The sequence below is a fragment of the Haplochromis burtoni genome, unplaced genomic scaffold (assembly GCF_018398535.1).
Source record: "Haplochromis burtoni strain Fernald_Lab_line unplaced genomic scaffold, NCSU_Asbu1 Contig_16, whole genome shotgun sequence".
Taxonomy (NCBI): Eukaryota; Metazoa; Chordata; class Actinopteri; order Cichliformes; family Cichlidae; genus Haplochromis; species Haplochromis burtoni.
Window position 1 is genome coordinate 49,288 of NW_024582377.1, and position 18,551 is coordinate 67,838.

Consider the following 18,551-nt stretch of genomic DNA (forward strand, 5'->3'; position numbering starts at 1 on the left):
GTGTGTGTGTGTGTGTGTGTGTGTGTGTGTGTGTGTGTGTGTGGGTGAGTGGGTGAGGTACCTTTATGGTTACAGAGCGTTGATCCATTCAGAGGCACATGTAAGAAAAAGAGGTAAAATTTAAAAAGTTGCATGTTGTTGCAGACCATTTGAAAAATTAAGACACGCCAGGTTGAAGCCAAAGACTTTTTTTAATGTTATTTTTTATTGAGACCTAGAAAAAAACAATGTGGAACATGTGAACTGAAAACCGTGATGTGAATGTCTAAGTGAAAACAATAAAGGTGTCAAAATGTCTAAAATCCCAATGAATGTTATCACTAATAAAATGACTTTTTAATAAACTGTAACAAATATTATAACATGTGTGTCTGTGGGGCCCTCAAAGCACAAGATGAGAAAGAAAGGAGACAAAACAAGGAAACAAGATCTGAGTTAAGTTTTTTTTTTTTTCTCTGATCACATTGATCCAAAGCGACAATGTCACACACTCTCAGACTCACAGCTCACTGTTACGTCTCCTGTCCTTAACTGCAAGGGCACAAACTCTAAAGATAGAGTTGGGACTTCACTTCAAATAACACCAGAGGGACGAGTGGTACAAATGAAGTATATATTGATACAAAAATAAATTCAGCATGCCTTTTAGACTGGAGAGTTCATTTTCTGAATAACAAGCTAAGTTTTTGATTCACTCTACTTTAAATTCACCCAGTGTTATTAGCATAGTAAGTAACTGCGCATTGTTAGAGACTTCAAAATGTTTTTCTAGAAGAATTTCTAGTAAAATTTGGGGTTCTAAGACTAAGATCTTTAACTGAGGTGAAAGATTTTGATCCTTTTAAACTGGAAGTTATCAATCCTTTTATCCTATAGCAACTCATTGTAACAATTGGTAAAGAAAATGTTTAAATAGTTACATTCTTATTATCGAATGAACAATTTTTTTTCTTTCATCTGCCTACTACAAAGCACCGTTGGTAATACTCCGTTTTCCACTTATTTTCAGAGGAGATTTTCTGTTTTGAAGATTGTTACACATCAATATTATTCAATTAATATTAACCAGATTAATTTTTATGAACAAATTTACAATTTTAATGCAAAACCATTCTAAATTTGCACACTACAAATTGTAGTTTGAAAAACACAAGGCCACTTAATATTTTATTTCATTTTATTTTATGTCAGGCATTTACATAATTTGCAAAAAGTCATTAGTAGGCTATATAAAATAACCTATATGTGTTATAGAGAGATCTTTGTTAAAATTATTATCATCTGAGAGGCTGATATTAGTTATTTGCCGATATATCTGTATCAGTATTTATAAGGGCCAAATAAATATGTTATTAGTATTGATGTTGCATAGTTTGTCCACTAGTGGCCACTCACACAACTGGAGGAAGGAACACATAAGCTGAAGTAACCAGTGATTTGTTGTGACAATAAAACCATTTTTAAATTCATTTTTATATTATCTTATTGAGGACTCATGAGTAATCTGTTTATGTTTAGTGTGTCTAAACACTGGCGGATCGCTTTTTAAAATCCCGAAAATATCAGCTAGTCTTAAAGATCCTGTACCAGTCAGGCGCTAGAAATTATAGGAATTTTGCGTTATACTTTGGCCGGAGTAATACAATAAATAAATATGGGCATTAATGAGTCATTCCTACTATTCGGTGCCATTTCAGTGTGATCACTCTTCATCAAAAAATACAAAATTTTGAACTATTTTAACATTTCATCTAAAAGAGGGATTTTCAACCTATAAGAAAAATGTATTGGTCCAGCTAAGGATATTATATTATAATATTTTTTAAAATCAAAGTCTTTACCCATGACGTGCCAAATGTCCACCCTGTTACAGGACATTCAATTTTCTATTAATAACTGTTTTGAATACACAGTTATAATAATATTTACATTTTCTAAAAGCTACAATGTCCCTTTTTAAAATCTGCAAGGAAATTTCATGTTACAGTGCATAGCAATAACAGGGGTGACGGTAACAGGGGGGAGATTTTATGCTAAACTTAGCCATTACTACTAGTATGATGAACAACAAGCTAGTACATGGTGACCACTAAGAACCATTTTTAACATGTTTATTAGCCATATTATAAAAATTACAAAAAAAAATTTGTTTCCACTATTAATAAGCATAACAGGTTGGACGTGTTATGCTTTGCCACATTACAAAATCTTGCTAAAACATTGAAAAAAGGGTTGATTAAAGAGTGGTACTTACTCGTCTTCTTCTTGAAAGTTTTCCCTCCAAAATATGTTACATCCGGGAGTGTCATGTGACTAAAAGAATAATCAGGTGATGTGTTCTATGGAATTCTTATCAGAGTAACAGGGGTGACAGTTGATTCAGGGACACAACATTTTTTAAAGATTTTAAGTATTAAACATGCATTAATAATAAAAAAGAACATTTGATGAGGAACATTAGAAATAAGCCAATCCAGAAATGATGAAAAATCTAGATTTTTTTTTTTTTTTTTAAGTTATATTTGTAACTGAAGTCGAGCAAGCATGACTGGGGACATAGTACTTTAGTGACTTGTGCTAAAATAAAAGTAATTTACTTTTAATGTATTTATCCTGTGTATATATCAATGTGTTCTATGGTAGAGGGGGGTTAAACATACAAGAAAATGGTTTAGAAATAAGCATTAGACAAGTTTTACACTAAATATACCATATTATGTCATTAGGACTCAAATGGCACCGAATAGTAAGAATGACCCTAATACCAAATCTGTAAAAATAATAAGTATTCATATCAAAGTATAAAATATTTGTAAAACCCAAGTAAAACTAAACATTTTCAAACAATAAAAACTACAAACTCCCAAACAAAAAGTCAAAACAAAATAAAAACTAGTAAGATAATATAAAAGTATAATAACTCATATTGGAAGATTAGAAAAAACTTTGGATGGCCTTAATTTTTACTTTTATATTCTGATCATAGGGTAGGAATTTGTTGTACAAAACACTAAAAAAATAAGAATTAAAGAACTTCTTAAGTCAAAGTGGAGTACCTAATGAAGTGGTCGGTATGTGTACACGTTTATCTTTTTTTTTCTTTCAAAATATTAAACTTTATTAAGAAACAGTATACAGAACATGTATACAATCAGAACTGTGTACATGTTTATCGCGGGCTTGGTCTCGCGCCTCCCTGACGTCACTTCCCTATACACGCGAGGTTTGTGCTAACGGCAGCTAACAAACCAACTGACAGCCGAGAACGTTCACTGAGCTCTGTAGCTTAGTCAAATTAATGCGAGGAAAACCCAAGTGACTATCCCCGCGGTAGATGCCGGCTCATTTTTTCGTCAGCGGTTTAAATGCAGCTGCGGCTCTGTGAAAAAGGCTGGTCTGTTGTTGACATCCATAACGAGCACGGATGTGTCGCCAGCCTAACCACAAACGCTTCGAGCTAGCCTAACTTTCTCACGGAAGTTTTCCACCTGGTATGCTCTTCAAGCATTTGCTCACTGTGACGCGGCGTTAGGCCGGACTTAAGTCTGTTACTTAAGAGATTGCGATGAAGCTCCAGTGTGATGTCGAGGTGGTGAATCGGATGCTGCCGACGTTTGGGATGAAAAGTCGAGGCAAAGGGACGAGAGCAGTGCTCTCTATTGGAAAGCATTTGGACAAGACGACTCAGCGCAGCAACATCTACTTGATGATATGCACAGCCAAAGACAGAGCAGGATCAAAGTACAAGGTATTTTACTCCTTACTTTAAAAGCTATTGTACAGCAAGTACTATCTGTTCAGTCTGGAGCTAATGTTTATCTCTGGGTGTGGTGCGTCTGTTTTTATTTGGTCCCTAAAGTAAGCAAATTACAAGATGATTAAAGCTAATTATTTTATTTAATTTACTCAATTTTTCAACGTACATTTTAAGGCCAAAAACGTGTAATTTACTTCTTCTGGCGTCCGTTTGTTATGTTATGGATGGCATGAGAAGTGAAGTGACGCTATCCCATCATGCCTTGCTTTTCAGACACTCAGGGGGAAAAAAAGTAAATAAATAAAAAAATGAAACCCAACGGCACGGCTCTAAAAAGTTAATAACTTAATAAATCGTGAAAACTATTAGTTGATCCGGCGACTCAGCATTGTTTAGACTATTTAATAAAGTAAAATATACTTGAAATGTTACGGTGTTGTGCCAAAAAGTGATCGCTGATGTTTATGTGTTTTTAAAATCTAATATCTTTCCTTAAGTTGATGAGTAGACTATAGTCAACTGGATTTAGTAAGGGGGTATATATAAAATAGAGAAATTACCTGTTTTGCTGCTCTCTTTATGACTCTGTTCTGTATTATAGTGGCCACCTACGATATCTTTATAGAACTAGTATGTTATATTTGTTACAATTTCTGCTCTCCTCTTGTTTAGACCTGTTTTGGTAAAAGGCATTTTTAATGTCAGTGACACTTTTTACCTGGATAAATGAAAGATATAGAAAAGCCACTTTGCCAAAAACATATGACATAATTTTTGACTCAAAATGTATTTATATCATTAATGAGAGATATGTTTTAGATGTGTTTGACAGATTACACCCTAACAAGTCATTTAAGACAGTTTTAATACCAGTAATTTTTTTTTTTTTTTTGCAAATACCAGAAAACCACTGCCTGTGCTGTTTATTGGTCAGTGAGAACACACAGACCTTTTCTTTTCATTTTCAAGCTCCAGCAGCTAATATATTAATCATTTAGTTTATTGATCTATGGCCAGTTTTCATAGTGAGTTAAAGATTGGATCATTTTTCAAATAGAAATTCACTAGTTCCTGTGCACACACACTAAATGATATTTAAGAAAAAGAAAAAAAAAAATCCCAAATTTACCTGAAGAACAAACATCAGGAAAGTCTCACTGGAAAGTACTGCTAGAGTTAATCAGATCTGCCTTTTAAAATATTCATTATTTTTCCAATAGTGACCTAAACTGGAAACCCTTGTCATATTGTTTTCATTTTGTCAGCCTCTGATGTAAACGTTTGCAGCTGTTGTCACCTAGCTGTTGAATGTTGAAATTCAGTATTCCAGTCTTAACTTGCTTGATGCACCACCGCCCTGAAGTTGTGTAATGTTTTTTCCCACCGCTGAAATTTGACCATTTATTTCTCTTCTAGCTAAAAGGCAACATAGAGAAGTTCTTCACTTGGTTTGTGGAGGAAGGCAAGGCCACTGTGAGATTAAAGGAACCTGCTGTTGACATTTGCTTGAGCAAGGTATGACATAGAGCACACCGTGACTGCAGTCTTAGTAAGGAGTATACAACTGAAGACCCTGAATTAAATTAGAAGATGTATGTACATTACAAGAGTGAAACAAATTGTTTTGCATTAACTAACTGTCCAATTCCACTGTTACATGGTTGTTTATTGAGCTTTTAGTCAGCTAGTTAATAAAAGTTTGACTGTAACATGTAATTTTTACATTGTTTTTACATTTCTCACAGCAGAGTGATGTATTTTATGAGGATGTTTAAACTGTAATATTAGAAAAATACACAAAACCTGCTTCAGCCGCCTAAGCAGTCTTGTTTGAGTCTGTGTAATAGGAAAACTCAGAGGACAGAAGACACTTTGTTTGATTAACAGGCTGTTGTTGGATGTGCCTGGAATAGTCTTAGTCTTATTCTTTTAGTTGGTGTTCAGATTTCTGAGAACACTGAAGAATGAATATAAACACAGAATTCAAGCCAGCAAGTAGGCTTAGCTTACTTCCCTGTCATAGGATCATGTCACTGTATTAAAGCCCCCTCCCCGCTCACTAAGTACCTTGCTAAGAGTCTAATTTTGCATTGTAGTGCTGGCCGTTGGAATGGTTGTTCTCTTTGTCTGTCCTGGAAAAAGAACTTTATGTTCTCTGACTCATTTGTCAACCACAGACACACACACACATACACACGTCAGTTTCAACCCCAGTTCATGCCATAGCAGAGAGCTTAGATGAGTTATTGTTTGTTTTTCTTATGTTGCACAGCCCTCCGAGGTGTTTAACGCGTCACACTCTTAGAAAGCACACAGCTTCTCACAGGCTTTTAAATTGAGCAGGTAAACATGGAGAAATGTGTAAACCAAACCTCGGTTAACCTGCTTGGCCACAGTTTTGTAAACATTCTACTTCTCCTACAGTAAATGGATTAAATTACCTGTCAGTGCACTGTACAGGTGCACAAACCTGTCTCCAACTCCTCTATTTTCTATCCAACCGACAATCTCTCACTCCCAGCTGCATATAGTCCATCCTGTTCATTCAAAAGAAGTATGTCAGAGCATTCTAGGTCAGGGAATCTGGGTTAGATATTTCAGTGAATCTAGTCATGCACCACAGCGACCTTTGAGGAGCCGTGAAACTGCTGTTTCCTGTTAATCCACTGATCCAGAGTAACTGTATTTATCTATCTCTAGGCCGACTCCAACAGCTTGAAGAACTTTCTCTCGGCGGCTCGTCTGGCAGACAGAGGGAGTGACACGAGCAGCCTTCCTCTGTCCACACTGACTCCTGTTCGCGCCAGAGACGTAGAGCAGCCCAAGAAGAAGCTCGCCATCATCTCCAAGAAGGATTACCCACTCACCTCCAACTTCCCTCACTCCCTGGAGCAGCTGCAGGTGTCGTACTGCAAACTGTCACGCGTGGACATGCGAATGCTTTCACTCAAAGGTAAATTGATAAATAAAATAAGTGAGTCAAGTTGGTTAAAGGTACCATGTCTCCTTGTCTATGCAAATCCAATAATAAATAGTTGGGTGTAGCTCCAAGTCACACATGGGGAAAAAGCCATTTCAAGACCCCAGACTCCTAAAAAGTGAAAATTTGTGTGTCAGAGTAGACTCTGCTCTCTAAGCTGAGGTGTTTCTGTTTGATTTTTTTCAGCTCTGCGCAAGCTAGACCTCAGTAACAACCATATCAAGAAACTTCCTGCCACCATCGGTGACCTCAGCTGTCTTTCCGAACTCATCCTTCACAATAACCACCTGGAAGCCTTCAGCGAGGCACTCTGTCTGTCCACCCTCCAGCGGACCCTCCAACACCTGGACCTCAGCCAGAATCGCTTACAGACGCTCCCTGCTCAGTTCTGCCAGCTCAGAGAACTCGTGAACCTTAAACTGGACGATAACGCACTCCTGTGTTTGCCGTTCCACATCGGCCGACTCTCGAAGCTGAGGTTCCTGTCCGCAGCACACAACCAGCTGACTGTACTGCCCGGTGACTTCCGCAAGCTGAGTCTAGAGAACCTGGACTTGTTCGGAAATCCATTCATCCAGCCCAACCCTCTGGACCACAAAATGCAGCTTACATTCCCACTTCCACTTCAGGAGTTGGCCTCCAGAGCCGTGGCCAATCTCAGGTTAGATTTACATGCTGCTCTACATCCAGTTTAGACCTCACTGTGGTTCTCTAGCAAGTATAAAACTCATTAATCCTTTATTCTTTCTGTCACTTTACAGAATCCCATATGGACCTCACCTTATCCCTGCTCACTTGTGTCGGGACCTCAAAATAGCCAAGACCTGTGACTGCGGTCGCATCTGCATCAGTTTCTACATCAAGACTGCAGTGAGCATGAACCTCCACCAAGTCTCTCACACAGTTGTGCTGGTGGATGACATGGGAGGCACAGACGCACCGGTGGAGCAGCACTTCTGCTCGCTTTCCTGCTTCTCCGAATTCTTAGACAACTCCCTCCAGAGAGGAACCAGATGAGGACGGAGACCTATTTGATCGAAAAACATTGCCGCCTAGAAACCTCTGTGCACGCGCATGTGTGCGCTGCAGTAGGTAGCATTGTGGGATACAGTCTAAGAGTACGTGAAGAGGAAGCTGCAGTGGTAAATGGCTTTGCCGTAGTTTCCTTATGCTGCCTTTGTGTGAAAAGACAATATTAAGTTTGTTGTGTTTTTAAAAAGAGCTTCAAGCTGTTTGTTATATGCTTACATTTATGTTCTGAGGCAGTTTCCGTTTATCAAAATGGGCTCTGAGACAAGCATGAATATGTTACCTCTTGCTCCATCTGAAACAGAGTGGCACTTACTGTACGTTATGATAGCAGGCAGCACAAAACCTTGTGCTGCTGGCAAGTCTCTTAACAGTATTTTTTTTTCCTTCCTTGTGTTTAAAGAGACTGCAGGTTCACCCACTGACCTACTTCCATCAGACAGGGGAATTACAAGATTAGATAAATTTCCTGAAAACAGTGCCTCAGGGTCAATGACTAACAACCAAAGGGAGGTGCTTTTTACTGTGCAAATGACCCACAATTTTTACATATGTGAAAGATTAAATAAAAGTATTCATTGTCATGTCTTAAGTACTTTATTCTGTTGGATCCAAATGATTTATTCCCCATTTTTGTCACAAGTTTGCATGAAATCAGCAAAAAAGGAACGTCAGGTTTTTAAAAATTACGAGCAATGTTTCTGCATCCTTCACAGCACCATCAGTCCAGCTCGTACATTAGAGTGTTTAGGAAGGTGAACCCAGCTGATGATGTATGATCACTGATTACTATCTCATTTCCATCCTTATCAATTTCCCTCAGTAATACAGGTGGAGGCTTGTTACGTTGTAAGACTGGTGAGATTTGCTCCGTCTGCAGGTCATCTTCATCCATTTCCTGCTTTGCTGAGCCTACAGTGACGTCTTCAGAGCAGAAGGTGACCCGCTGGCCCGATTCTCCTCCGCTTGATGTCTTCACGTTACGTGTTGGATGCGTATCCTTGGACTTCACAACCCTCTCAGAAGTGTCGCACTCATCCATAGCTGTTTTTCTGGCTTCGTCACTGGATGTCTGGTTCTGAAATGCTGCATCTTGTTCCATCTGGCACAAAATTGATGAAAGAAGAGGAGAGAAAAATCAGTAGTTTGTAGAAACTTGTACCAACAAACTGAATTTTACAGTTGATCTCACCTGCGCCTTTCCTGCTACATTTGCTTTTTTCTTTTCAGTCTTCTCTTGGATATCTGAAGGTTTCATTTTGGATGCCTCCTCCAAACTAGAGGCCAGATTTACATCTTCCTCTCTTATTGCACCATGGGATTGTTCAGTGGAGATTAAAATGTGCTGATTTTCAATCACAAGGCCCTCATCATCAGCCACTGGGCCTCTTTTCAGGGCAAAAGCTTCACACAGAGTATCATCATCCTCTGCTGCTCTGTCACATCCACCTTCACTTGACTTCTCATCTTCATTCTGATTACCTTGTTTTGCCCATTGCTTCTCCTCTTTTAATTTATCCTCCTCCTGCGCTTTTCTGCCTTCGTGACCTTCAGTTACTGTTTCCTCCTCCACATGTTCCTGGCCCTTCTTCCATTTTGCCTCATCTGCACCGATCGCCTCTTCCCTAATTTGTTCTCCTTTCTCTTGAACTCCGTCTTCCTCTTTTTCACTATTTCCCCCCCCTTTCTCCTGCATGGGATTTTCAGTTTGTCTTTCTTCCTTTAATTCAGCCCCTTTCTGTAGCTCCTGCTCCCTCTTCTCCCCTTCCCTCTTTTTCTGTTTGTCTTCTTCTTCAACCTCACTTTTGTCCTCCTCGCTCTCATCACAACTTGCACTCTTATTGTTGGCCATTGCTGGCCCTTCAAATAAATCAGGAGGCAAATTATGAGGAAGAACAGGCAGGGTGACGATGAGCTGTCCTCTCTGTTTGCTGAACTTGGCCTCTCCTTTGTCTTCATCCACGGGGTAGGCTAAATGTAGTTCCAATCTGTAGGCTGGTTTCTTGGTCTCCAGCAGCAGTTGCTTCTCTTTTACTTCAAGGCTTGTGTCTTTGACAGATTTTAGAAGAGGCAAATCAACAGTCACCACAATCTCTTTGGGCCTGGGGCTTTGGGCTGAGTCTCTAGAGCATCTAAAGTCCTGGAGATCAATAAGTGATCGATACTTTACTGTATAGTTCGGCTTGGTTGGCTCTCTGGTTTGCAGTAAGCTTTGAGGTTTAGAATCAGTACTGTTTTTTGTTGTTCTTGGTGCCTCTGTGGGCTTTGATTGTGTGCTCGGTCTTTCTTCATCTGGGTATGGAAAGGCAAGGGGGTCTGGAGGGTCTGAAGACTCCTTGGCTTTGAATCCAGGTATGGCTGTTCTTATAACACAGGGCTGTGGGGTGCCTTTGTATTTTGTTTTCATTTCTCTCATGTTCTTTTTGTCCAGAGTCACTTTAAAAGTGTCCTGGATTCCCTGGATAGCTATACTGTCCACCATTTCCAGAAAGCTCTTGTTTTTGCTTGCCATGCGGGTAGTGTCAGGGTGGAAAACAACATCATAAATCATCATTTTGTTACCTTTAGGATCTGTGTCCTGCCTCCCAGGGTGCAGACTGTGAGGCAAGGACCAACACTGACCTCTGCGGCCATTCTCCGACACAACCCACTTAGATGAAGGCTTCCCAACTTTATCACTGGCGCAAATGTTGATGAAACATTTCTGCTTGCCGTCCACGCTGGTTTTAATGGCTCTAAACGGTTCCGGGTGGATAAACTCGACGGTGTTGCCTCGCTCCTGCTCCAGGATTTTGATGTCTTCTTCGTACATTTTCCTGTTCTCGGGGTCTGATATTTCGTGGGTGTAATCCCGGAGCATTTCCCGGAATTTCTCGTCTTTGAAAGCTTTCGTAAACCTGTCGACTTCATACGCTGTCAAGTTGAGCTCTTTGAGCTTCTCCCCGAGCTCCATGCTGACACTGGGAGAACAGAAGCGCTAAGCTGAACGTAGCTCGGAGGACAGAAAATGGCCTCAAATTTCCGTGACTTTTAATCTTTGGAAAAATAAAGAGGTGAAATTCAAAACACATTTACCACCTGGTCTTACTAATGTGAAAGATACGCGATATATTTTTCTTCTTTAGGTCCAATAATAGACAGTCCAGCGACAGTGTAGCGGAAGCAACACTTGTGTTGATGTAACTATAGCAACGACAGACCGGCGCAACCAAAAATACCGCCTGATATCCCCCCCCCCCCCCTTTTTTTTTTTTACGGATTAAAGGTTAAAATCCAATAATAAACAATAATAAATGTCGTCATTTAACGAATGAATACCAAAAAAAATGAAATATGAATGAGAATATGAGACACTTTTAAATCCCATATTTAGGAAATTATTTTGTTAGAGCAGGTGAAGTCATGATGAAGTGTGCTAATAATATTAATATCATTATTATTTTATTATCTTTTTATTACTGTGTTACACAATGTGACAGCATGCGGTATCAAAGGCTCTCTATATCTGTCTTAATCAGTGTATTCAGTTTGTGGATGCCACAAGTTCCAACTATGGCAAAGTGCACTGCCTTCCCATCATTTTGCTTCACGTGTACATGTTGAAGGACCTCAGCTTCCTTAGGAAACTCAATGTGGACACTACTCTTCTTATAACAGCCTTTGTGCTGTTCTTTCAGTTCAGCCTGTTGTCAATGTAGACACCCTGGTACTCATCCAGTGTGCTGATGTCCTTGTGCTGAAATGTGCACCGTCTCTCTGATGTTATTTGCATTCAGAAGCTGATGATTCTTGCCAGACCACTCTATCCAACCACTGTGGAAGTATAAGAGTATTTCTGTACATGGCACGACTTGGAGTTGTACTGGAAGGCTCAGGTGTAGAAGGTGAACATGGATGGAGACAGCACACGCTCCCTGTAGAGTCCCTGTACTGCACATCACCAAATCAGACAGAGAAGGTAGTCAGAGATGGTAGATATGTTTTCTGATAAAACTACCAATTCACTCCCAAATCACTTAAACTCAGGTTTGTAACAAAATTGTGTGCAAGCGAGTGACTCTGAATAGGGTTCATAGGCACAGGGTGTTACCTAAAAACACACACTGGAAGAGACTTCATCAAAGAAACACCAGATGGACTTTAGTATTAGAGCATTGCAGAAAACATTTCAAAGTTACATTAAAAAATTCCACTAAACTGCTGACCTTAAATGTGTAACAACGTAACGAAATTGCAAAATTTTATTTTAGGTTACAAAACAACATTTACGTGTGTCAAGGTTTGTCTTCCTATTCTCTTCTACAATGAAAAATTCCACAAACATGCCACTGCTACAGCTTTTTAAACAAATGTTTTCCTGACCTTTAATAGTTTAGTCTTTACTGTCATTTCAGAAAAATCTTAATTAACATTTTGATCATTTTTAAAATATGATCTGTTCGGAACTGTGATTAAGGAGACATTGTATAGTATAGTAGATACAATTGGTCCCAACAATAACTCCCAGTAATACCTAAAATCTCGTCATTAGAGCATGCCACCTAATCACAACCTATGAATTAAACAAACTATTAATTAAAGCTTTAAGCAAATAAATTTGAATAAAACGCATAGTACAAATAATCAATTAGCTACCCTTGAACTCTATACAGTATACTTTTTAATTTCTACTCATTATGTTATCATGTTAATGATGACATAATGGGTAGGCCGCTATTTATGAAATATCCTTTTTTTTCTTCTTGTTTTCTTGTTTTTTGTTTTTGTTTTTTTTTTAATATTCCGGGCGTGTTTTTTCCATCGTTGCAAGCAATAACATTACACAGTCCCACCAGCAGGTGTCTCCGTAGACCACAGTTCAGGTGGAACTCAGCCAGTTAGTATATCGGTTAGTAAGGCAAATGGGCGGGTGTGCGAGCGAGAGAGGTGATTGGTCGCACCCCCAGCAGTTCCTGTTCCTCACTGTGTGATTGGAAGGGGTGGACTGTTACTAGGTATGGGACCACTGCTTATGAAACTGCGTGTGTGTGAGAGAGAAAGCGGCATCACAAAGAGACAATACATCTTTATGATTCATAAAAAAAATAAAGTTCTAACAATTTTTCAGAACTTTGCACGAAAAAAGGTCAGGCATGTGACTTTATTCTGAACACCAGTCCACATATGCTAAATACACCAGGGACATTATAATGAACTTAGTAGAGTATTATGCAAGAGCTGTAACTCGTGCCCTCCTTGCTCCCATGTGACAGATCTGAATGTGCTCAAATATGCTTCTAATGAACTCCAATACAGAACAACCAACTTGCCTGTCTGTTCTGACTCATCTGGCTCTGTCTCTGAGCTAATGAACAGGACGCGATGTCCCCAGATGGATTTGCCAAAAGAGCTTTTATAAAACCCAGAAAAAAATCATTCAACCAGCAGGAAGCTACCCACAGGCCAGTCAGCACATTTGAAAGAACATGAGTGAGCTTCAGTTGAGGGCGGTGGCGGTAGTGGGAGTCAGCATGACACACACACACACACACACACACAGGATGTGGGCAGGCACCACTTTTGTGTATTTGTGCGTGAGATGACTGGGAAAGATTGCTGACTTCATCTTGATCCCACACATGATTTTTTTCATTTTTAGAATACGGCAAAGGTCACAAGACTCACAATCACGACTCATTTACCCTTGTTTTTTATTACAAATATGTATTAAATAATATGAAAAGGTAGACAGGGAGATACAATCAAGGTATAATTATGGTACTGATGATTACTATTCATATGTACATTTCTTTTCACCCATCCCCCCCCAAAATATGACAAATTCATTTCATAGTACAACAAACAACACATTCACATACACGTACATGAATATCAACACAAATAAAGGAGAGGTGCAGAAGGTGAAATGTATAAGACAAAACTTCATACAAAGGCTTTGGCAAGAGTGCATACACAATTATATAAACAAAGAATCTTTTAGAGAAAATATGTGTACAAATGAGCAGTAGAGCAGAAAGAGAGTCCAGTGCATGATTTCTTTTTCATTCCCATGATTCAAAAGAACAGCAGTCCCATGTGCTTGACTGCTTCCTGTGTGTCCCTCTGGTATCTTGGGAGTGGGTCGGGTGGCAGGTTGTCCATTGTTTAGTTTGAGCCAACAGGTACCAGCATGCTTAGCGCTGCAATGCCAGACTTCGAGGGAGGGATTTTTCCTGTGGCCATTTTGTTCAAACTCCTGACGTCAGCCTGCCAGGAGGGAATTTTCTTTGTGGTCATGTGGCGGCGGGCGTGTTTGGTCAGGTGATCGCTGCGCATGAACCGCCGGTCACACACGGGACACACAAACTTCTTCTCGCCAGTGTGCGTACGCCTGTGACGGGAGAGCTCGTCAGAGCGGGCAAACCTCTTATCACACCCGTCCCAGCTGCAGCTGAAGGGCTTCTCACCTAAGGGAGGACCAAGTGAAGAAAACAAGTGAGTCACATTGTAGTCATAAAAACTTGACACATAACTGAGCTTGGCTTACAATAAAACAATGAGCTCACTCTCTTTCCCGACAAGAATAACAAGGTCGGAGAAGGAAGGTTTTACAAACAGGATGCAACACTCATTTTCAGTCCACATTCTCACAAGCAACTCTGAAGGCAGTAAACCCCCCACCTGTGTGTGTTCGAAGATGAGCTTTGAGGTGTGAGCTCTTGAAGTATGTCTTCCTGCAGCCTGGGAAGTTGCAGACATAGTTCCTCCTGCGGGAAAAATCCATCTTTGTGGCTGTTGTGGTGCTGCTGGGTCCTGTTGACAAGTACACAGGGGCTGGGGCCAGAGGTAGTAGCTTGGTGTTGCCCAGGGTCATGACAGTCTGAGGGCAGTGGGTACCCTGAGAGACGGATGACTGAGGGAGGACCAGCATCACTGTGCCTTGGGGCACTGAGGAGCCCACAATCAGGGACTGCTGGACAGGGGGGTTGTTAGCTGAGGTGGGTTGGGGGAGGATGGGTGTGGCAGCAGCCCGAATGCCAGAATTGGATGTCTGAACCGCACTGGGGATGAAGGCTGAGATTATACCCGATTGGCTGCTGACAGGGAACATCTGGCAGATGATTTGAGGGCTTGCAACTGGAGGAGGGGACACAGTTGTGGGAACAGGGGGAGAGGGTGGGCTATTTTGCGGTTGGCTGTTGACAGGAGTTAGGGTGGGGACACTGTCCAAACAGGATTTGGGGGGACTGGGTGGCTGCTCTGTTTTTGAAGGTATGAGAGAAGCAGGAGGGGATGGAGGTGTGGTTATCTGCTCTGTGTTTGTGATGCACTGCTGCTCCTGCTGCTGAGAGACCATTGTAGTAGCTGTTACCATGTCCCTAGCTTTCTCTGGATTGGGGGCCACTGGAATGTGGTGCTGGCAGAGGGTTCTATCCGCAGTGTGGCGGATCACGCTTGTCGCCATTGCTTTGCAGGGCTGTGTGAGGGGGAGAGAGGGGGTCTTTTCAGCAACGGTTGCCAGGACAAGTTGCTGTGTGGATGCGACCAAGCCAGAACTTGACTGCGACGCGGTGCCTGATGACGTTTCAACAAAGCTGGGACTGTGGGGCGGGGTCATACACTGCAAAGAGACAGTCAGAGAGTTAAAAAGTGCATCTACTGTCTCTAGTTGCATAAGAACCTACATTTGCAGTGATAAGCATCACAGGTGGCAAGAAGATAAGACATAAGAATAACCATCATAATGAGCTATAAAACAGTGATTTTTATGACCCTGCCTCTGCAAGAAGGAACTCTGCCTGACAGTCAAACACCTAACTGTAACAAGGTTTTTCTTGTTGTAGCAATTGTCAGCTGCCCCAACCTCATATCATTAACACATATGCATCACAAGGTCAAACCTTTCAGTCCTTTTAGTTCAAACTATGATGAAGAAATGCTGCAGTGGTGGTGCCCATATGTTGGTGCTATATGATATGTCTTACCAGGGAGGAGAAGGACACAAAGTCCTTTGGGGGGTCTGGAAGTTCTGATGGTGGGAGGGAGTCGCCGGAGTCTGAAGCTGGGGTTAGGGGTCTTGGTTTGCAGGTCTTTGGCTTTGGTTTTGGCTTTTTGCGGCTAAAGAAAAGATCTGTGCTCCAACAGCTCATGCACACCAGAGCCTCCGCTGCTTCCAGGTCAGTGTACTCCAGACCAGAGCAGTCGAAACCCAATCCACTAGAGTCAGAGTGCTCGCTGTCATGCCTCCTTCTCTTTACATTAACCTGACAGGCATCCATATTCTCAGTCTGGGGGGATGGAGGGGGGAGAAAATTAAATTACATTTCTGTGTTCAGGTCACTGACAACGCATGTACAAACACACAAAGCTATTTTCCACGCCTATTCCACATTATGTTTATTCAGCTTTTCTCCGATCGCGCTTAGAAGGAGATATTTTTTCATTCTATGAACCCGAATGGAACAAAAAAAAAAATTCTATTTCCAGTTATCATCTGCTCAGTCACTCTTCCTGTATCTGAAGTTCCCGGGCCAAAAAGGAGAGGGTGCTGGTGACTACACCCCACCCCATGCACTGCCTCTGGCCCGAAGCCAGGACACCTCCCATGACCAAATATAGACCAAACAGTGACGTGCTGCCGAGATGAGCCATGTGAAGTCCCCATAAAGCGGGTTTGCATCAGGAAGTAGGCTTGTCACGTTCCAACTTTTATTATATATTTTTCACAGTAAACAAAGCATATTAGTAATTCTCCACAGAAATACACCCGGACTAAAAAAAATTGACAGCGACAGAGTTGCGCGTGTCGTTGCGTGATATTTTTTATTTTTCTTATTTTATTTAAGGTTGAATAAAATGCTAAAAATAGTGTTCATGTTAAATATGTTTTTTGTGGCACTATTGCAAAGTTAATTAGACAAAAAATTATAATAAATATACTTTTTAAAAAAATGTGGAATTAAGCTTTTCATTTATGTAAGTGCTGAAATGTCAAAGTAAACAAGTGGACGTTAAAAGAATTGAAGTGAAAACAAACAAAAATGTCGCGTAAAGCTAAAGTGACAGTTTAATAAAATTGCCTTACCTCGAGTGAGTCCATTTCGTTGAATTTTCGCGATGGCACTGAGGAATAAAATATTTTGATATCGCGTTTTTGTTTCTGAAGCCAGTTTAGAACAAAGAGACGGCGGTTGCCAGAGCTGCTGCCTGTTCCGATAGGGTTGAGGTCGTCTTTTCTCTGACTGGCTCCCTTTTCTCTCAGCTGTGTGTGTAAAACGTGGGGGGTGAAAAGGAGGAGGGGGAAGGGAAAAAAAAAAGAATAACAAAACTCACAACACGCAAAGGCGGGTGGCAACACTCCACCAATCACGAGCGTGCGTGTGAAGAGCTTCAGCCAATGGGAGAGCAAAAAGCGCATGAACAGTGCGTGCTCGCTGGACGGTTGGAGGAAACAGGGTGCGTGGTCGTTGGTGGGCGTGGTCACAGGAGTCAGCAGTGTCAGGGTAAACCCGATGAACTGCCATCCGCCAAACTAGGCGAAAGGTCGTTTCAGTGTATGCTGCATTCATGGGCTGTAGGAATAATCTCTCGGAAATCACACGTAACATTAATTTGGAGCTTAAGCACAATGTATGTCCTGGAGAATGGTAAATCGGATTCATTTTAGTATATGTTAGAGTAATATATTATAAGACAAGAATGAAAAACAATGGCCAATAAATGTTCATAGGTGATGACTGGTGATTAAAAATTATTATTTTTATTAGATCTACCTCTCACAGTCTAAACATTTCATCAGACATTTTTAAAGATTCAAATAATAGCCGCTATCTCTCTCTTCTTTTTGATATTAAATAAGAAATTGCAGTGAACCCTCTTATATGAAGTTTCAACTGTATTTTTTTCCTGCTTTTTTGTGATGCTGTGCGATATGTTTTTAAATAATCTAAAATAGAATGAATAATACAGCAAAAAGTCCACGTCTAGTTGATTATTTTTGAAAAGAATTTGCAATAGCTCATAAGCAAGCAAACATTTGAATTTGTAGTTAACTATCTAGAAAAACATTTCAGTAGGCATATTAAAAAAAAGCTTTAAAAAAGCACCGATTTAATTGTGCTTTATACTCAGCTGATTTGACTGAATTTATGGAAATGGGTCTATCTGAGAAAGGTAGCGAAGTCATTTTTACCAGCTTTTCCCACAATACCTTGAATGCAACACGACTGCCTGCCGAAACGCGGGGTTCTGTCTCCCGCGCTCGTGTGTGTTTTGTTTTGTTCTGCTGTTTTTCAAGGTGTTTATGTCGTTTTCTTGCAGCTGTTAAGCAATTGATTACGTATCAAATTCACGTTTTATAACACAATGATACTCAGCCATGTTTCCTAAAGCTTGTTGTTGCGATCTTTAACTTTGTTGCCAGAAATAATGTATCACTCCCATGTTTCAGTTTTTCCCCCTCCACTGTAAACTAGGCCATCCAGGAAAACACACCAATTCACTGTCAGTCATGTTTTCCTGTTTTGTTTTGTTTTGTTTTGTCATAATCCTCGAGCCTTCTTTTGTCTTATTGGGTATTTAATTTTTTATTGAACATCTTCATACATATGAAGACATGCTATGGCTTAAAATAATTCAAGTCTCCACAGGGCAGTACATGCTTATTTGTCCTGTATGTAGGGCAAAGGGCTTTCTGTGTTATGCATTGTGCTTCTGACTCTAAATACGTTCTGAAAGCTTTATGTAAGTGTGTGCTGCATGTTTTTCCTGTGTCCTATTGTCTGACCATTTGTATGAGCACATCTA

At 40.5% G+C, this 18,551-nt stretch overlaps 3 protein-coding genes across 3 annotated transcripts; 1 reads left to right on the top strand and 2 right to left on the bottom strand.

Moving 5' to 3' along the window:
* Positions 1 to 3,200: 3,200 nt before the first annotated feature.
* Positions 3,201 to 8,358, top strand: lrr1 (leucine rich repeat protein 1). Its single transcript, XM_005950491.3, has 5 exons — positions 3,201 to 3,748; positions 5,174 to 5,272; positions 6,458 to 6,710; positions 6,924 to 7,398; positions 7,499 to 8,358. Exons 1-5 carry the CDS (start codon positions 3,566 to 3,568, stop codon positions 7,752 to 7,754), a joined length of 1,266 nt encoding a protein of 421 aa, XP_005950553.1. The 5' UTR covers positions 3,201 to 3,565; the 3' UTR covers positions 7,755 to 8,358.
* On the bottom strand, positions 8,348 to 10,977 carry dnaaf2 (dynein axonemal assembly factor 2). Its single transcript, XM_005950490.2, has 2 exons — positions 8,959 to 10,977; positions 8,348 to 8,868 (listed from the first exon to the last, which is right to left on the bottom strand). Exons 1-2 carry the CDS (start codon positions 10,717 to 10,719, stop codon positions 8,488 to 8,490), a joined length of 2,142 nt encoding a protein of 713 aa, XP_005950552.1. The 5' UTR covers positions 10,720 to 10,977; the 3' UTR covers positions 8,348 to 8,487.
* A 2,462-nt stretch (positions 10,978 to 13,439) lies between these two features.
* LOC102296395 (Krueppel-like factor 11) lies at positions 13,440 to 17,029 on the bottom strand. Its single transcript, XM_005950492.2, has 4 exons — positions 16,831 to 17,029; positions 15,731 to 16,033; positions 14,427 to 15,366; positions 13,440 to 14,212 (listed from the first exon to the last, which is right to left on the bottom strand). The coding sequence occupies exons 1-4, from the start codon at positions 16,843 to 16,845 to the stop codon at positions 13,911 to 13,913; spliced, it is 1,560 nt and encodes a 519-aa protein (XP_005950554.1). The 5' UTR covers positions 16,846 to 17,029; the 3' UTR covers positions 13,440 to 13,910.
* Positions 17,030 to 18,551: the final 1,522 nt, after the last annotated feature.

Bases quoted from the DNA above. Each gene is read 5' to 3' on its own strand.
- lrr1 (XM_005950491.3), top strand. From the start codon at position 3,566: ATGAAGCTCCAGTGTGATGTCGAGGTGGTGAATCGGATGCTGCCGACG. The intron at 3,749-5,173 runs GTATTTTACTCC...TTTCTCTTCTAG, and splicing joins GAGCAGGATCAAAGTACAAG to CTAAAAGGCAACATAGAGAA. The intron at 7,399-7,498 runs GTTAGATTTACA...GTCACTTTACAG, and splicing joins AGAGCCGTGGCCAATCTCAG to AATCCCATATGGACCTCACC.
- dnaaf2 (XM_005950490.2), bottom strand. From the start codon at position 10,719: ATGGAGCTCGGGGAGAAGCTCAAAGAGCTCAACTTGACAGCGTATGAA. The intron at 8,869-8,958 runs GTGAGATCAACT...ATTTTGTGCCAG, and splicing joins ATGTAGCAGGAAAGGCGCAG to ATGGAACAAGATGCAGCATT.
- LOC102296395 (XM_005950492.2), bottom strand. The intron at 15,367-15,730 runs GTAAGACATATC...GTCTCTTTGCAG, and splicing joins TTGTGTCCTTCTCCTCCCTG to TGTATGACCCCGCCCCACAG. The intron at 14,213-14,426 runs GTGGGGGGTTTA...GTCCTCCCTTAG, and splicing joins TCATCTTCGAACACACACAG to GTGAGAAGCCCTTCAGCTGC.